The sequence below is a fragment of the Phoca vitulina genome, unplaced genomic scaffold (assembly GCF_004348235.1).
Source record: "Phoca vitulina isolate PV1807 unplaced genomic scaffold, GSC_HSeal_1.0 scaffold73, whole genome shotgun sequence".
NCBI lineage: Eukaryota > Metazoa > Chordata > Mammalia > Carnivora > Phocidae > Phoca > Phoca vitulina.
The window spans coordinates 5,754,103-5,768,904 of record NW_022589776.1 but is presented as its reverse complement, the minus strand read 5'-3'; the positions used below and the strand labels follow the sequence as shown (position 1 = coordinate 5,768,904).

Sequence of the window (14,802 nt, the reverse complement as noted above, 5' to 3'; positions counted from 1 at the left end):
GTTCTTGGATTCCTCTCCTACCCAAGCTTCTAGGCCGTAATCTCAGAAGTTCATTACTCCTTCGTTTTTGCTCTCTATTTTCCCTTTGTTCCACCCCTGATCATTCCTTCCAGGTCATTTGCTATCTTGGACTATTTTCCACCAAAAAAACGAAAGAATTTAGCAATTCGGGAATGATCCTGTCTGATACTTTCACTTTATAGAGGAGGAGACTGGGGTCCACAGACATCAGTTGTAATGCCAAAGCCACACAGATAGGTGGTAGAGCTGGGCTTGAACCTGAGAGGCTATGTTCTTTGACCAGATGTCTTTTGAAGACACCAAGGTGTGTTTAAAAGCCATCTGTCAAATGAAATATTCTTCCCAGGATTACGTGCTTCTCTTATCTTGCTAATATATAAATATTTGGTTACTAGTGCAACAGAAATCTACCCAGTTTCATATTTCACAGATGATATTGTTTATGTTTTATCTTAGTTCACCAAGGAACTAAGTAGTCATCGAGTCAATTACTGCCGTCTGCTATGTGCCAGGCAGGATAGAGGCATCAGGAATATGAAAACCACCAGCTTTGGGCCTGCCTTTAATTGCAAGTATTCTTTGGATCTGTGTAAGAGCATTCAGTGGTGGATCACTAGTAACTGTATAGTTTTAGTGTAAATAGTCCCGCAAATATGAGAAAATTAGTAACAAGAATTGAACTCCAGGAAGGTGTTGAAGCAGACATTAAGGCCTTTCTTTACCTGTGCATTTAGGATTTCGCAGTGCAGAGGGACCCAAGAACCGCTATTTACATATCAAGTCTGGTTTTAAAAGTCTCCCAAATTTGCTAGTAAAATGTCAACAGAGTTTAATCTCCGCCGCTCTATTCCTTTTATTTGTTTTCTTTCCTCTCCAGCGGGCTCCACCACCGGGGAGGCCGGGGCCCAAAGGGCTCAGACCCCCGGGGAAGCACGGCGCCCTGCGGGTGGGGTGACCCGGGCGCGGTCCCGGCCGCCGCCGCCCGCCCGGGTCGGGTCGCGGCCCGTGGGCGCCCCGCCGGACGCTCTTCCGCGGTCCCCGGGGCCGGGGCGGGGCCGGCGCTGTGTCCCGCGCTTCCTGCCACCTCGGGCCACCCCTCGCGCGCCGCCCTGCCCCGGGCCATGGCGGCGGTGGCTCGGGGCCGGGGCCTCCCTCGGGCGTGGCTCTGCAGGTGAGGCCCCGACTGTCCCCTGGGCCCCGAAAGGCAGCCGGGGGCCCCCCGTAACCCGCCCCTTGCTCTGTGTTGCAGGAGGGCGGGGCCGGGCTGCGGCCGCCACTACCGCGCCGCGCTCTGCGCCCAGCTGAAGCAGCCCTTGGCCATCGAGGAGGTCGCCTCCCGCCCAGTCCAGCCTCACGAGGTAGGGTGGTGACTGGCCTCTCCCCGGGACCCCCGACGCTCCCTTTCACTCTCCCCGCCCCCGCCCCCGCCCCCGCGGGCTTCGGTCCTAAATGGAGTTCCCAAGTGCTCACCTAGGGGGCGACCGGGAGCCTGGAGCGCAGCTCCGTCCTGGGCCGGAAGGGCCCTTTCGGGGTTCACAAAAAGGCCACAAGTGCTGAAGGAAGATTGCTCCCCCAAACTCAAATGTAGGCCTTTTGCTGAAGGCCCCGGAGCTGTTGCCTTAGAGACAGACAATTCTGATTTGCACAGGGCTTTGCATAGCCCCTTGCAGGTTATTGGTTTAATACACAGAAATGGACCCCATCCTTGGCTTCCTCTTCAGTGTCAGCATTTAATGTTCTGTCCTCCCTCCTCCCCTAGACCAGTCCGGTAACGTCTGTCCTATAATTCTGAGTACGTGCCTTGTGCCCTCCTCTGGTGAGTGCCCTGATGTGGGGTGGGATTAGTTTAGGATTGTGGGCATTTCCAGTGAAATGTGGAAGTCACTTTGGCTCTGCTGGGTGACCTCTCTGGTGACACGATGTCATCTCGAATGGAGAATGAGAACCTCTGACAAGGTGAAGCAAAGCAGGGAGCCTCAGTGTCAGGGACCCCTGGTGAAAGGGGGCAAGGCGGCCGCAGCCCTGAAGTGTCACTTCCCTAGCAGGGACCCTGCTGTGAAATGGATTGTTTGAGTGAGCATATGATGGCGGCCGGTCTGCTTCCTGGGATTCATGTGCTGAAAGACGTTTATTCTTGAATCATCCTTGAGGCGAGGTGGAGTGGCTTGAGGACCTACATGCGCCATACATGTCAACAGCTGGTGCGTCATGCACACAGTGTGCGCAGCCTGAAGGCTGGGCTCCTTGGTTCCGTTCTTTGCCCAGACACTGCCTCGTAAGGAATTAGCTCATGGGAGTTGGGTCTCTGTGAGTTTACTCACCATCAAATCCTCATACTCTGGAATGGTGCCTGGCACATGGCAGACACTCAAAACATTGTTGAATGGATGCATTTTGTCCATAGAAATGTCTCCTCACCAACATGGCTTCCTCTGTCCTAAATGGGAAATGTAAGCAAACAAAGAAATGAATGTCAGCGATTCTGTCTCTCAGCCTTCATTTTCTCCTGCTTCTCGGCCCTGCTCTCAGCCTGTGTCAGAATCACTGGGGCTTGGTAAAACAGATTGCTGGGCTTTGTCCCCAGAGTGTCTGATTCCTTAGGTTGGGGTGAGTCCTGAGAATTTGAAAGTCTAAGTAAGCTCTCAGGTGACACTGAAGCTGGTGGTCTGGGAACCAGACTTGGAGAACCACTGGCCTACAGGGTCTGGAAAAAGTGCTGGCTACAATGCTGCAGGCCTGCCTCTGCTCTAGCCTGGGCATGAAGCACAGAAGCTGGGGATCTAGAACTGGCCTCCAAGATGAGTGCTGATCCCCAGAACAGCTGGTCATGTTACCCTTCTGCTTAAAATCCTTTAATGGCTTCCCACTGTTCGTACTGTGAAGGTTCAGAGCCTCAGTAAAGACTACACACCCTTGGATGGTGTGGTCCCTGCTCTGTAGCCCCATCTCTTTCTCCTCTTTGTGCTCTGAGCTCACTGGTTTTTCTTTTGTTCCCATCACAGGGCCTTTGCACATGCCATCAGGTTTGGTTGTGTTAGCACCATATATTTCTCTCCTTAACATTCTGTGTAGGAGTTGTAATTTAACACATAAATCATCACAATTACTTGGCTGATGTCTGTCTTCTCCCATCCAAGTACTAACCAGGCCCGCCCGTGCTTAGCTTTCGAGATCAGACTAGATGGGGTGCATTCAGGTGGGATGGCCGTAGACAGATATCAGATATCTACCATACTCTTAGCTCCATGAAGGCAAGAACCTGTCCATTTTGCCTCATGATTGCACACGGGCACTTAGTTCAGTACTTGGCATATAGTAGATATTCAGGAACTATTTTGGTGCAACTGAATGAACTTTGTCTCCATGGACATGCACCACTCTGCTTTGCTGCTCTTCCCCTCCACCCCCCTCTTTTTTTTTTCCCTAAAGATTTTATTTATTTGGGAGAAAGCGAGAGAGCGAGCGTGACTGAGAGAGAGCAGGAGCAGAGGGGGAGTGGGAGAGGGAGAAGCAGGCTTCCCGCGGAGCAGGGAGCCTGACACGGAGCTCCATCCAAGGACCCTGGGATCAGGACCTGAGCTGATTAACAGCAGTTGATGAACCGACTGAGCCACCCAGGAGCGTCTTGCTGCTATGTTTCCTTTGCAGGTCAGAGTTGATGTCCATTTCTGTGGAGTTAATTTTGCTGATATTTTGGTCTGCCGTGGTCAGTATCAGGAAAAGCCCCAACTTCCCTTCACACCTGGTGAGTATGAAGGGGCCAAGTGACTGCTCGGGAGAGAAGCTACAGAGTTTTCGGAACTGTGTGCTTCTCAGGCACCATGCTGGTGTGGCTTGCCTGCCCACAGTGATGCTTCAGATACGTCAGCCTCCCCCCTGATTAGAAGCACTAGTGAGACCCTTGTGGGAAGGTTCTATGACTGTCTGGCCCCTAGTTTTATACCCCATCTTAGTATTGTGCCTGGCTCATAGTAGATGCTCAATAAAGACGTTAACAATGCACAAATGAACAAATGAATTTTTACGTATCATGTCCGGCAGAGTTCTGATCGGAATCCTCATTGGTCCTCGTCACTCCCTTTCATTCATTGTGAGTGCCTCAGTATTGTTTTTTCAGTGAAGGATCATAAACATGTTTGCAGCTAAAACTCTCAGTCCTCACAAACACATATTCCCAAAGAAACCTAATATCAGAGGATCAGAAAGAAGAAAAAGAGTTTATACATTTCTAGCAGTCCACTGTCTGATTTTAATTATGCCCAATCTGATTACATTTAGATCCTGAATATGTGGACAAATGACTGCTTTTTGTTCTTGAAATTTAGTTAAAGAGATAGAAGTACAGCTTATTGTGTATATAGTACATGTATATTTTATACAGACATACACTATTAAGGATACAGTGATTGCAAAATAGTTGCTGTGTTTTGGCCTTGGGGTGTTTTGTTGTGTCTCGATATTTGGAACCATTTCCCTCTGTTTGTATTTGCTGACATGCTGGATGGGGGGAAAATGTCATAGTTAATTGAGTTATTCCTCTGGCAGCTCAAGTGGGAAATGTATGATCGTTAAATTCAGAAATTTTGGAGGTGGAAGAGGAAAGAGCAGACGACATCAGTTCATCCAAATTGAGCCAAGTACTGTATGAATAAATACAGTTCATGTCCTTGAGGGCCTCACAGTCTACAAGAGGAGATACAGAAACAGATAAATACACTATGATGAACATTGTAATTGGGGTGCTGTAAAGAGCCCAAGGCCCCCGTGAGCAGGATCAAAAGTACTGGTGTACCTGTGATTCTCTGTGTTTTTGCCCATTCTTGAAATTTTCATTTGTAAATTGGTAAGAATGGGACCGCTATCACCTTTCAGGTTGTGATCATGAAATCTTAAGTTCATTTTCCTGTGCTTTGGGTACAACGCTCTTCCCTGGGGGGTCGTGGGGGGACACTTAAGCCCTCTCAGCTCTAAACAGCGGATGGGATGGCCTGTTGATCAGGCTTTTCTCATCTCCATGGTGCTGGGCTTTATAGATAACCTAGTGTTTAAACAATTTGTTTTAGGAATGGAGTTTTCTGGGACTGTCCTGGAGACAGGCACGGATGTCAGCACAGTGAAAGAGGTAAATGAGTTGAAATCTAGGGAACTGATGTGTGTGTAACCATGAGAAATGTGCTAACCTCATTTGCAGCCAAAGTGTCTTGCTTCTCTTGGCCTTTGCCAACAGACACCAGAGGGAAACCAAGATGAAGGGGGAAGAAACTAATTCTGAATTGGAGGAAGGAAGCCGGTGGAAGTTCCTGGCTTCGGAAAACCTTGTATTACTAAAGAAGGAGCACCTCAGTCTTCAGTTACTGAGAGGATAGAACATTCTCAAGTTTTAGCCTCTTGTGAAAAAGATTCTGGGATTCTAATGTATTTCAACTTTTTCCTTACTCTGTCCTGTCCAAAATGTGCTCATAGTGTCTTGGCATCCTGGTGGGGGTATTGAGAAGATGGTTGAATTATTTACTAAACATTAACTCTGAATAGATGATTTTGGCAAACCTGTGTCTTATGGGTCAGGAAGAGAGATTTTCTTTCTTTTTTTGATTAATTTGGTAAGAGGTAAACGGCAAGGCCATGCATTTGAAGAAGCCCTTAATGGTATTTTCTCTTCAGGGAGATCAAGTTATTGGCGTGAGTGGTTTTAATGGTATGGCTGAAGAATGCATCATTGACCAAAAGGTATTCCTAGCTCTCAGTGTGTCTGCTTGGAGATTTTTTTTCTCCTTTCTTTTCTTTAATCTCCACCTAGCTCTCATTCCTTGTTACCCTTCTCTCCCCCTTCTTTGTATTTGTATCTCAGCCAAGCACTTCTTTCTTTCAAATGCTAAAGACTTTTCTATGTTGGAGTGACAACCCTGCACAGAGCTTTGTTTGTGTGGAGTGGTGAGATGAAGAAGGGCATTTTGTTTTGCGAGTCCTGGGGCAACTGGCTGGCTGTCCAATTGGACCATAGGTAGTTTTGGTAGAAAAACTGGTTTGGGGCATTGAGCTGGATATAATAGGTTTCTCCCCCACATCACGTTTGTGAAAGAGCTAGTCTTGGGAATGGAGCCAGCCAGGGTGGTGGGCTAGGCGTGTATAGGCTGTGAATGGCGGCCCCTAGTGGTGAAGAGTACGCGTTTTCTTCCCCACAGCTTTATTGAGGTAAAAAGGACATACAACCATCCGATTCATCGATTACAGTACAGTTCCATTCTCTGAAACTTGGTTCCATCCCGAGCTAGATGCCAGCCTTGGGATTTGTGAAGACCCATACACCCAGGTTTTGAACTCTGTCACAGCTTGCTTGGTTTTGACTTCTGGTGGGTTTCGGTTCCTGACAGGCTTGGTTCCTTTACAAATCAGTCACTCAATCGGATCATAATGTTTACTGAGCAGCCTTTATGAACAGGTACATGTGCTTAATCCCTAAGTTATCTCTTTTTACAGACACTGTGGCAGATTCCAGAAGGGGTCCCCCTCCGAGAAGCTGCTACCCTGCCTGTATCTTATGGCACTGCTATTTTGGCCTTGGAGCATCGGGCATGCACTCGGCCTGGGTAAGAGGCTCTGTAGACAACCCAGGGCTAGTATCTCCTTCTGAGATCAGAAGTGCCCAGCAAGACCCTGCCCCTTCCCCTCCCCTCCCTAACCTTTAGCTCTTGTTCAGTTGGTGTCAGGAAAGGCCAAAGGAAGGTAGTGACCTGAGACAGGGGTCCAGTGTCTGAGATGGAATGATAGACTGTGAACTTGGCCAATATGAATTTGGGGAAATAGCTCTTTCAAACCTGGCCACTTTGGAGATCACCTCCTAGAAAACCTTACATTTTCTTTCTTTCTTTCTTTCTTTCTTTCTTTCTTTCTTCTTTCTTTCTTTCTTTTTAAAGATTTTATTTATTTATTTGGCAGAGAGAGACACGGTGAGAGAGGAAACACAAGCAGGGGGAGTGGGAGAGGGAGAAGCAGGCTTCCCGCGGAGCAGGGAGCCCGATGCGGGGCTCAATCCCAGGACCCTGGGATCATGACCTGAGCCGAAGGCAGACGCTTAACCAACTGAGCCACCCAGGCACCCCTCTTTTATTACTTTTTAAAAGATTTTATTTATTTATTTGACAGAGAGAGAGAGAGAGAGCACAAACAGGGGGAGAGACAAGCAGAGGGAGAGGGAGAAGCAGGCTCCCTGCTCAGCAGGGAGCCTGACATGGGGCTTGATTCCAGGACCCTTAAGGCAGATGCTTAATCAACTGAGCCACCCAGGTACCCCAAAAACCTTACATTTTTTAAAAAAGATTTTATCTATTCATTTGAGAGAGAGAGAGAGTGAAAGAGAGAAAGCAAGGGGGGGGGGAGGGTCAGAGGGAGAAGCAGACTCCCCGCTGAACAGAGAGCCCGATGTGGGACTTGATCCTGGGACTCCAGGATCATGACCTGAGCCAAAGGAGACGCTTAACCCACTGAGCCACCCAGGCGCCTCAAGCCTTACATTTTAGAGAGTTGGTTTCTGTAAACTTGGCTCAGTCTGGTTTTAATGGAGTCCTGTGATATTTGTTTCTGTGAGGCATGGCTGGGTGTGCCTAACTAGGGTATTTCAAATTCAGAGGTGCAGAAGTTTCCCACTTTCCCTGCAATATTTGCCCTTTGCCCTTTTCAGAGAGATCGGAATTGCTCCAGAGAGGTGACTTTAACTGAATAGTGGCCATTCCTTGATCACAACCTTCTAAACTTCAGCAATGTTTAGTATGAGTGTGATCTTAGGACAGAATTTCTGAAGCAGAAATTGGAGTGGTAGCCCAAAGGAAGAGTTGCCCTTGTCATGAGGAAGAGGCTCCCTAGAGAGATTACGGGATATTTTTCCTGGGAAGTCTTCAAGTGGACCAAATTGGCACCGTTCAAGCAGTCACGTACATAAGCCAGCCCCAAAGCCTGGAGAATGGGTGTCCATGAAGGGCTGAATGAGATGGCCTTTAAGTCCTCTTCTTGCTTTAAAATGTTCATGAAATCATATGATTGGATGATTTTTGAGGGTTTCTGAGGTAACGTTCGTCTTTCTCTGGCAGAGAAACTGTTTTAGTGACGGCAGCAGCTGGAGCCACAGGGCTGGCGGTGGTAGATGTGGCAACGAACGTTCTTCGGGCTCAGGTATTGCATGTTAGAGTCTCTGTTTACAAAAAAGCATACCTCCGGTTTTCAAACATAGAGCATATTCATTCACTCGTTCATAAATATTGTGGGCAAGGCCCTGGGGATATAAAGTAACCCAGGGTAGGATCTTGCCATCTGTTTGCCTGCAGACCGGTGAGGGGACATGGGCGTAGATCACTCGTCCTTCCAGTTACCGGAACCTGGCGAGAGCTGACTTGCTTTGTGGCCTCCGCAGATTCTGTTCCCTCGACCTGTAATGCTCTTCTGAACTGTCTCCCTCTGCACTTCAAATTTATTTATTTATTTATTTATTTTCTTTAAAGATTTTTTTTTTTTTTTAATTTATTCATTTGACAGAGAGAGAAAGACAGGACAAGCAGGGGGAGTGGGAGAGGGAGAAGCAGGCTTCCCGCTGAGCAGGGAGCCCGATGCGGGGCTCCATCCCAGGACCCTGGGATCATGACCTGAGCTGAAGGCAGACGCTTAACTGCTTAACCGACTGAGCCACCCAAGCGCCCCTCTGCACTTCAAATTTAAACTTTGTCCCTCAGGAGATGTTAATCTCTCCTCTGCCCCCTCCACCCCCAGCTGTTTGTAGATGGTCTCCTCACATCCTGTACTTCTCTTTTATGGTGCATACCCCAGTGTGTGGTTAATCCTTTACTTGGGTCATGACTGGATTACTGTCGCCCTCCTACTTGAATGGAATCCCCATGAAGGCAGGGACAGTGTCTGTTTGGCTCATTACTGTAGTCCCAGCAGTTGGCATGTACCTAGACCATAGTAGGCACTCAGTAACTATTGTTTTTTAAAGATTTTATTTACTTATTTGACACAGAGAGAGAGAGAGCACAAGCAGGGGGAGCGGCAGGCAGAGGGAGAGGGAGAAACAGGCTCCCCGCCGAGTGAGGAGCCTGATGTGGGACTCGATCCCAGGACTCTGGGACCATGACCTGAGCCGAAGGCAGACGCTTAACCAACTGAGCCACTCAGATGCCCCTCAATAACTATTTCTTGAATGAAAGAATAAACAAAGGAAAGAAAGACCCAATTCTCTGCAGGGGCAATGCTCTGAGGCTGTGGGTGTCAGATAAGGAGAGGATTTCTTGGAGACAGTAGGCATTTAAGGCGACTTCTGAAGGACTGGTAGCAGTTGAATAGAGGAAGAAGGGAGGTGAAGGCCATTTTAGTGGTGGGAGGGCATGTCAGAAGACAGAGACATGAGATCTCCCAGGATGCATTCAGGGAATTGCAAGTAGCATCTGTGGAGCAAAGGATCTGGGGAGGGGGCGTGGGGAGGGGAATGGTGGGAGATGACTCTAGGTAGGAAGACAGAGACATGATCATGAGGCGCTGAAGAATTTGAACCCTTATTGGAAGCTCTCAGGAGCCACTAAGGACTTTTAACAGGGAAGTGCCATGATCATATTTGCATTTTGCCAAGTTCATTCTGGTAGCAGTGGGGATGCGAGATGGGGGCAAGGTCAGGGGTAGTCCGGCGGAAGTAGAGAGCCTCTGAGAGCAATCCAGGCTGGTGATGATGATACTTGAACCAAGGCACTGGAAGCAATGAATCGGGAGGTACTAAAGTAGAAGAAAATAGAGAGTTTGATCCTCATACAGTTGAAAGAACAAGGACTTTGAAATTAGTCTGACCTAGGTTCAGAATCCAATGCTGCCTCCATCTTAATTGCTTCAGTTTCCTCATTGGTAAAATAAAGCTTTCCTCATATGGAGTCGTTGTGGGAATATTGAAATTACACGTGCAGTATGCCTGCTAGAGGGCATGGCATGTTGGTAAGAATCTCTTAAAAAGGGAACCTGTTATTATTAGACATTGAGTGGGAAGGAGCAAACTAGGTTAACTTGTGGATTTGCCGTTTATTGCAGTTGAGAACACAGGAGGGAATGGTGAGCTCAGTTTTGGAAGCATTAAGTGTGAGGTTTCTGTGGCGCATGCAGTTGGGATATCCAGAAGGCACTGAGATACCCAGGTTTGGAGATAATTGGATTGCTCTGGAATTTCTTCAGGTGGCGTCTCTCCTTTCTCGCATTAAGTTCTCTTTGGGAAGGGCATGTGAGTTCTGAAAGCAATCTTAGCTACCAGGAGGCTCTCCATGGAATATTAACACATTTCATGTCAAAGCAAGGGCTTTTAGCACCTCTCAGTGGGGAGACCAAAATTAGTCTCCTTGTCTAGAACCACTGACTGTTTACCATTTCTAGGAAGATAAAATTGCACCATTTGTTTTGATTAGTGATAGTAGGTTAAGTAGAGAGAAAAATTCACTTCAACTCCGATATTAAAATTAACCCAAGCTGTATATACTTTTGTAGCCATAATGGTTTTCAGCAAAAGCGAACAACAAGAAAATAATAAAAATAACTTAAAAAATGTCATCATGCCACCTACTTGAAACAGGTTATTTTGAGAACAACCTCCATTCACAGCATTTCATATTGCTTTCAAAGTGCCTCCACACCAATTATCTTACCCCCGATCCTAACAAACCCCTGGAGATGGGTAAAGTGTTTATTATCCCTATTTCACAGATAAAGTAAGGCACCAGGGGAGACAGGGGTTCGTGGCAGGTCTCACTGGCACCTTTTTGAGAATCTAGATTGGTGTCAACTCCCTGATCCTAGGCCGGTGTCTGCCCTCTGGTGTTGTGTGAAGGTACTTGAGGGCAGCTTTCAGGTTCAAATAGTCCTGGGTGAGTTTGAAATCTTCTAAGGGCACTGATGATCTTGTGTGTTTGAATGCAAGTTCTGAATGTCACCTTGGGGCCCACCTGCTTGGGCTGGTGGGTGCTGAGCCTGGGTTCATTACTTAACCTCTAGGTCTGTGACACTGTCTGTAGAACTGGCGTAATTATACTGCCCCCAGAATGTTCTCATGAGGTTTAAATAGATTACATGATTGTGTATGTGTAACAATAGATTCCATTTATCTAGCACTTTATTTTTCAAGTGCCTTATGTACAGTATTCAATTTGATTTTTAAAATAAATCTTGTTTTACGGATGAGGTAACTGAAGCTTAGGGAAGCTGGTGGGCAGCATAGAGGTTCAAAGCATGAACTCTGGAGATGGACAACCTGGGCTTGATCCCAGTTCTGCCTCCCATTAGCCGTGTGACCTTGAGCAAGTTACTGAACTTTTTCTGCTTCAGTTTCTTCATCTCTGATATGGGGACGCTCGTAGTGTGTGTATCATTGGGTTATTAAGACTAAGTGAGTTATGAATATATGTAAAGCATTTAGAAGAGTACCTGGCACATAGTGAGCATTATGTAAGTATTACATTTGTCTTAGGTAACGCTGCTAGTTAGTAGCAGAGCCAGGATTTGAACTCAGGTCTTTCCAACTTGAAGATCTTTTTACCGAATCATGTTTTACCCTCTGAGAAGCCTTTCGAGATCTCGATCTAGATTGACTACCTCTCGTTTGCACTTCTGCAACCCTCTGTTCTTCCCCACCTTCACACTGCTGTATCTTGCTATCTTGACTCTAGGCTTGGGTATCTTTATTACTTGACTCATAGTAGATGCTCAGGAAATGACGGTTTCATCCATATTTGGAGAAGACTTTCTGAGTGTCTCCTGAATCATCTCCTAGCTAGATTCATTGGGGTTCCAGGATTCCTGGAAATGTGAATCTCATGGCCAGTGGGTGTGGAGGGGCCAGTGTGATGGTGCTGAGGGCTGGCCTTGACGTGTGGGATTGAGGCTGATGCTGGGGCAGCAAGGTCACATTGGTTTCCTCGGTTAGTAGCCTTCGGTGGGACGCTGGGTGGGTAGGGTGAGCCCCTCTTGGTACACATTCTGCATCATCAGAAGCTTTGTGTTCTCTGTGCAGGTGATAGCTGCAGCCGGAAGTGACGACAAGTGCAAGCTGGCGATGCAGAAGGGCGCACAGTCCACTGTGAACTATGGTCGGGGCGGCCTGAAGGAGGCAGTGAGGAAGCTGGTGGGCAGTGGGTGGGTGAACGTGGCCATCGACACGGTGGGAGGAGATGTCTTCCTGGAGGCGCTCCGCAGGTGCGTGTGGTGGTCTTTCCAGAGGGGGTTGGACCTGGGCGTCTGCTGAAACCTTTCCAGACCTGCCTGCCTTCTGGCCTTACTTCTCTTCCATTTTTGCTGCTCACTTTTCCTGTAGGCTTCGGTATCAACGAGAACAGCGGAGTGGGAGGGTGAAAAGGAATAGAAGCAGAGGGAAAATCAGGAAATGCTTAAATATAGAAAAACAAGATATCCAACTGGAAAATATCCAAAAAATGACTGCAGACTCTCTAGTTGGCAGTATTGAATGCGTTAGAATTTATGCATGTGTTAAATTCAGCTATGCTGGGCCCCATTAACTACTTTATATATGTCGTGTGGGTAATTCTTGGGATCATCAATCAGATGTTAGCATGACCCGGGGGAGGGGGTGGTGGCAGGTCCCTAGCTCACCATGCACCAAAGTATAGACTCTTTTGATCTCACTGGTTTCAGCAGCAGCCAGTGAGTTTTAGTGGGACTGTTGTATCCACACCAATTCTCATTCTGTTTTTAACCAGGGACTCTGGAGTGTTCCGTTAATACTGGTTTCATATCTCCTGTCATCCTGGCAAGCACAATTTTGTGGTTTATGTCAGTTTAAAGTTGAAGAAACAGAAGCAGACAGAACAGTGTACCCACAGAAGGGACCCAGTTGGTTCTCTGGCCCCTGAGCATCAATGCACCATGCTGGGTGCTGCTCTGCTCAGAGAAGCAAAGACAGGAAGGTGTTGACTCCACAGAGAGCCAGGACAGACAGCTGCTGGTTCTCACATCCCTCTTGCCTTTTGGGTAACGGCTAACAGTGTTATCACAAGCACTTCTCATTTCCCTCTAAAGAAAAAAAAGCAAAAAGCAAAAACCAAACAAAGATACACATATTCTGTATCAAAGATGTTTACAAATTTTTAAAGAAGATTTTTATTTATTTATTTGATAGAAGGAGAGAGCACGATCAGGGGGAGCAGCAGAGGGAGAGGGAGAAGCAAACTCCCTGCTGAGCAGGGAGCCCAATGGGGGACTCGATCCCAGGAGTTGAAGGCAGTTGCTTAGCCAACTGAGCCACCCAGGTGCCCTGCTTGTGGCTTATTTTTATGTTTTCCTACTGAAGAATCCAAAGTGCTATAGGATGGTTCACCCCTGCCAGTTTGTCAGGTCAAGAGGAATTCCCAGCTGAGGGTTTAATGCATGTTGCTTTTTTTTTTTTTAAAAGTTGTGGTAAAATACACATAACATTATAAACATTTGTTAATGTAAAATTCAGTGGCATTAAGTACACTCACAATGTTGTGAGTGTACTTAATGCCAGCAAAGACTCTATACCTGTTAAATAGTAACTGCTCCTTTCCCCCCCACCTCCCTGATAACTTCTATTTTTTATCTCTGTAAATTAATGTAGATTGCTTTTTTTATTCTCCCCTTTTTATTGTGATTAAAAAAACATAACGTCAAATTTGCTATATTAACCATTTTTTTACATTAACCATTTTTAAGTATATAGTTCCGTAGTGTAAAGTATATTTACACTGTTGTGAAACAGATGTCCATCACCTTTTCATCTTGCAAATCTAAAATTCTTTACCCATTAAATAGCAATTCCTATTTCTCCCTCCCCCCAGCCCCTGGTCACCGCCATTTTACTTTCTGTTTCTATGACTTCGAGTACTTTAGATATCTCATATAAGTAAATCATACAGTATTTGTCTTTTTGTGACTCGCTTATTTCATTTAGCCTAATGTCCTCAAGGTTCATCCATGTCATAGCATGTGACAGCATTTCCTTCCTGTTTAAAGCTGAACAATATCCTGTTGTATGTATGTAACACATTTTGTTTATCTGTCTGTTGGCTGATGGACATCTGGGTTGCTTCTCCCTCTTGGCTACGCTAGATAGTGCTGCTGTGGACGCAGGGGTGCACCTATCTCTCCAAGACCCTGCTTTCAGTGATTTTGGATATAGACCCAGAGTGGCATTGCTGGATTATACGGTAGTTCTATTTTTAATTTTCTGAGGAACCTCCGTACTGTTTTCCAGTTGCACCATTTTACAGTCCCACCAATAGTACATGAGGGTTTCCCTGTATCCTTGCTAACACTTGTTATTTTCTGTTGTGGCTGTTATTGTTTATAGTAGCCATTCCAAGGAGTGTGAAGATATATATGTTGCTTTTTAAAATAATTTCTTTTCCTTGTCCTTTCTTCCCAGCCTGGCATGGGAGGGCAGGATCGTGGTGGTGGGTTTTGCTGGAGGAACCATTGCTTCTGTGCCAGCCAACCTTTTGCTCTTGAAGAATGTCTCTGCCATGGGGCTGTACTGGGGCCGGTACAAAGAGCAGAACTTTCCCGTCTTCTCCAGAACCCTGTCCTCGGCTCTTCAGTACTGCCAGCAAGGGCTCATCCAGCCACACATCGGAGCGGTTTTTAAGCTGGAGGAGGTGAGATGCTCTGGAGGGAGGTGATGTGGCTAAACGCCAGGACCTAATCGGTGTCAAACGACTGGGCGGTTTCTCTCTGGGTGCCATAAATCCTCCTTTTATGGAATGAAAAGGTACAAACAGGGGCGCCTGGGTGGCT

At 46.8% G+C, this 14,802-nt stretch overlaps 1 protein-coding gene across 12 annotated transcripts in view; it reads left to right on the top strand.

The window, feature by feature from the left end:
• Nucleotides 1-1,117: 1,117 nt before the first annotated feature.
• The window catches only part of LOC116625113 (quinone oxidoreductase-like protein 2), a 40,019-nt gene continuing 26,334 nt past the window's right edge, over nt 1,118-14,802 (top strand). For 7 of the 12 annotated variants that reach the window (XM_032393435.1, XM_032393439.1, XM_032393440.1 and 4 more), the window contains exons 1-9: nt 1,118-1,192; nt 1,271-1,379; nt 3,670-3,766; nt 5,085-5,143; nt 5,683-5,748; nt 6,499-6,608; nt 8,106-8,187; nt 12,047-12,228; nt 14,435-14,663. In XM_032393435.1, the coding sequence (XP_032249326.1) occupies nt 1,143-1,192; nt 1,271-1,379; nt 3,670-3,766; nt 5,085-5,143; nt 5,683-5,748; nt 6,499-6,608; nt 8,106-8,187; nt 12,047-12,228; nt 14,435-14,663 (984 nt within the window). In that variant the 5' untranslated portion in view covers nt 1,118-1,142. Of the gene's footprint in view, nt 1,193-1,270; nt 1,380-1,780; nt 1,838-3,582; nt 3,767-5,084; nt 5,144-5,682; nt 5,749-6,498; nt 6,609-8,105; nt 8,188-12,046; nt 12,229-14,434; nt 14,664-14,802 lie in introns of those variants that run through there. The other 5 variants (XM_032393444.1, XM_032393446.1, XM_032393442.1 and 2 more) reach the window with 5 other exon arrangements.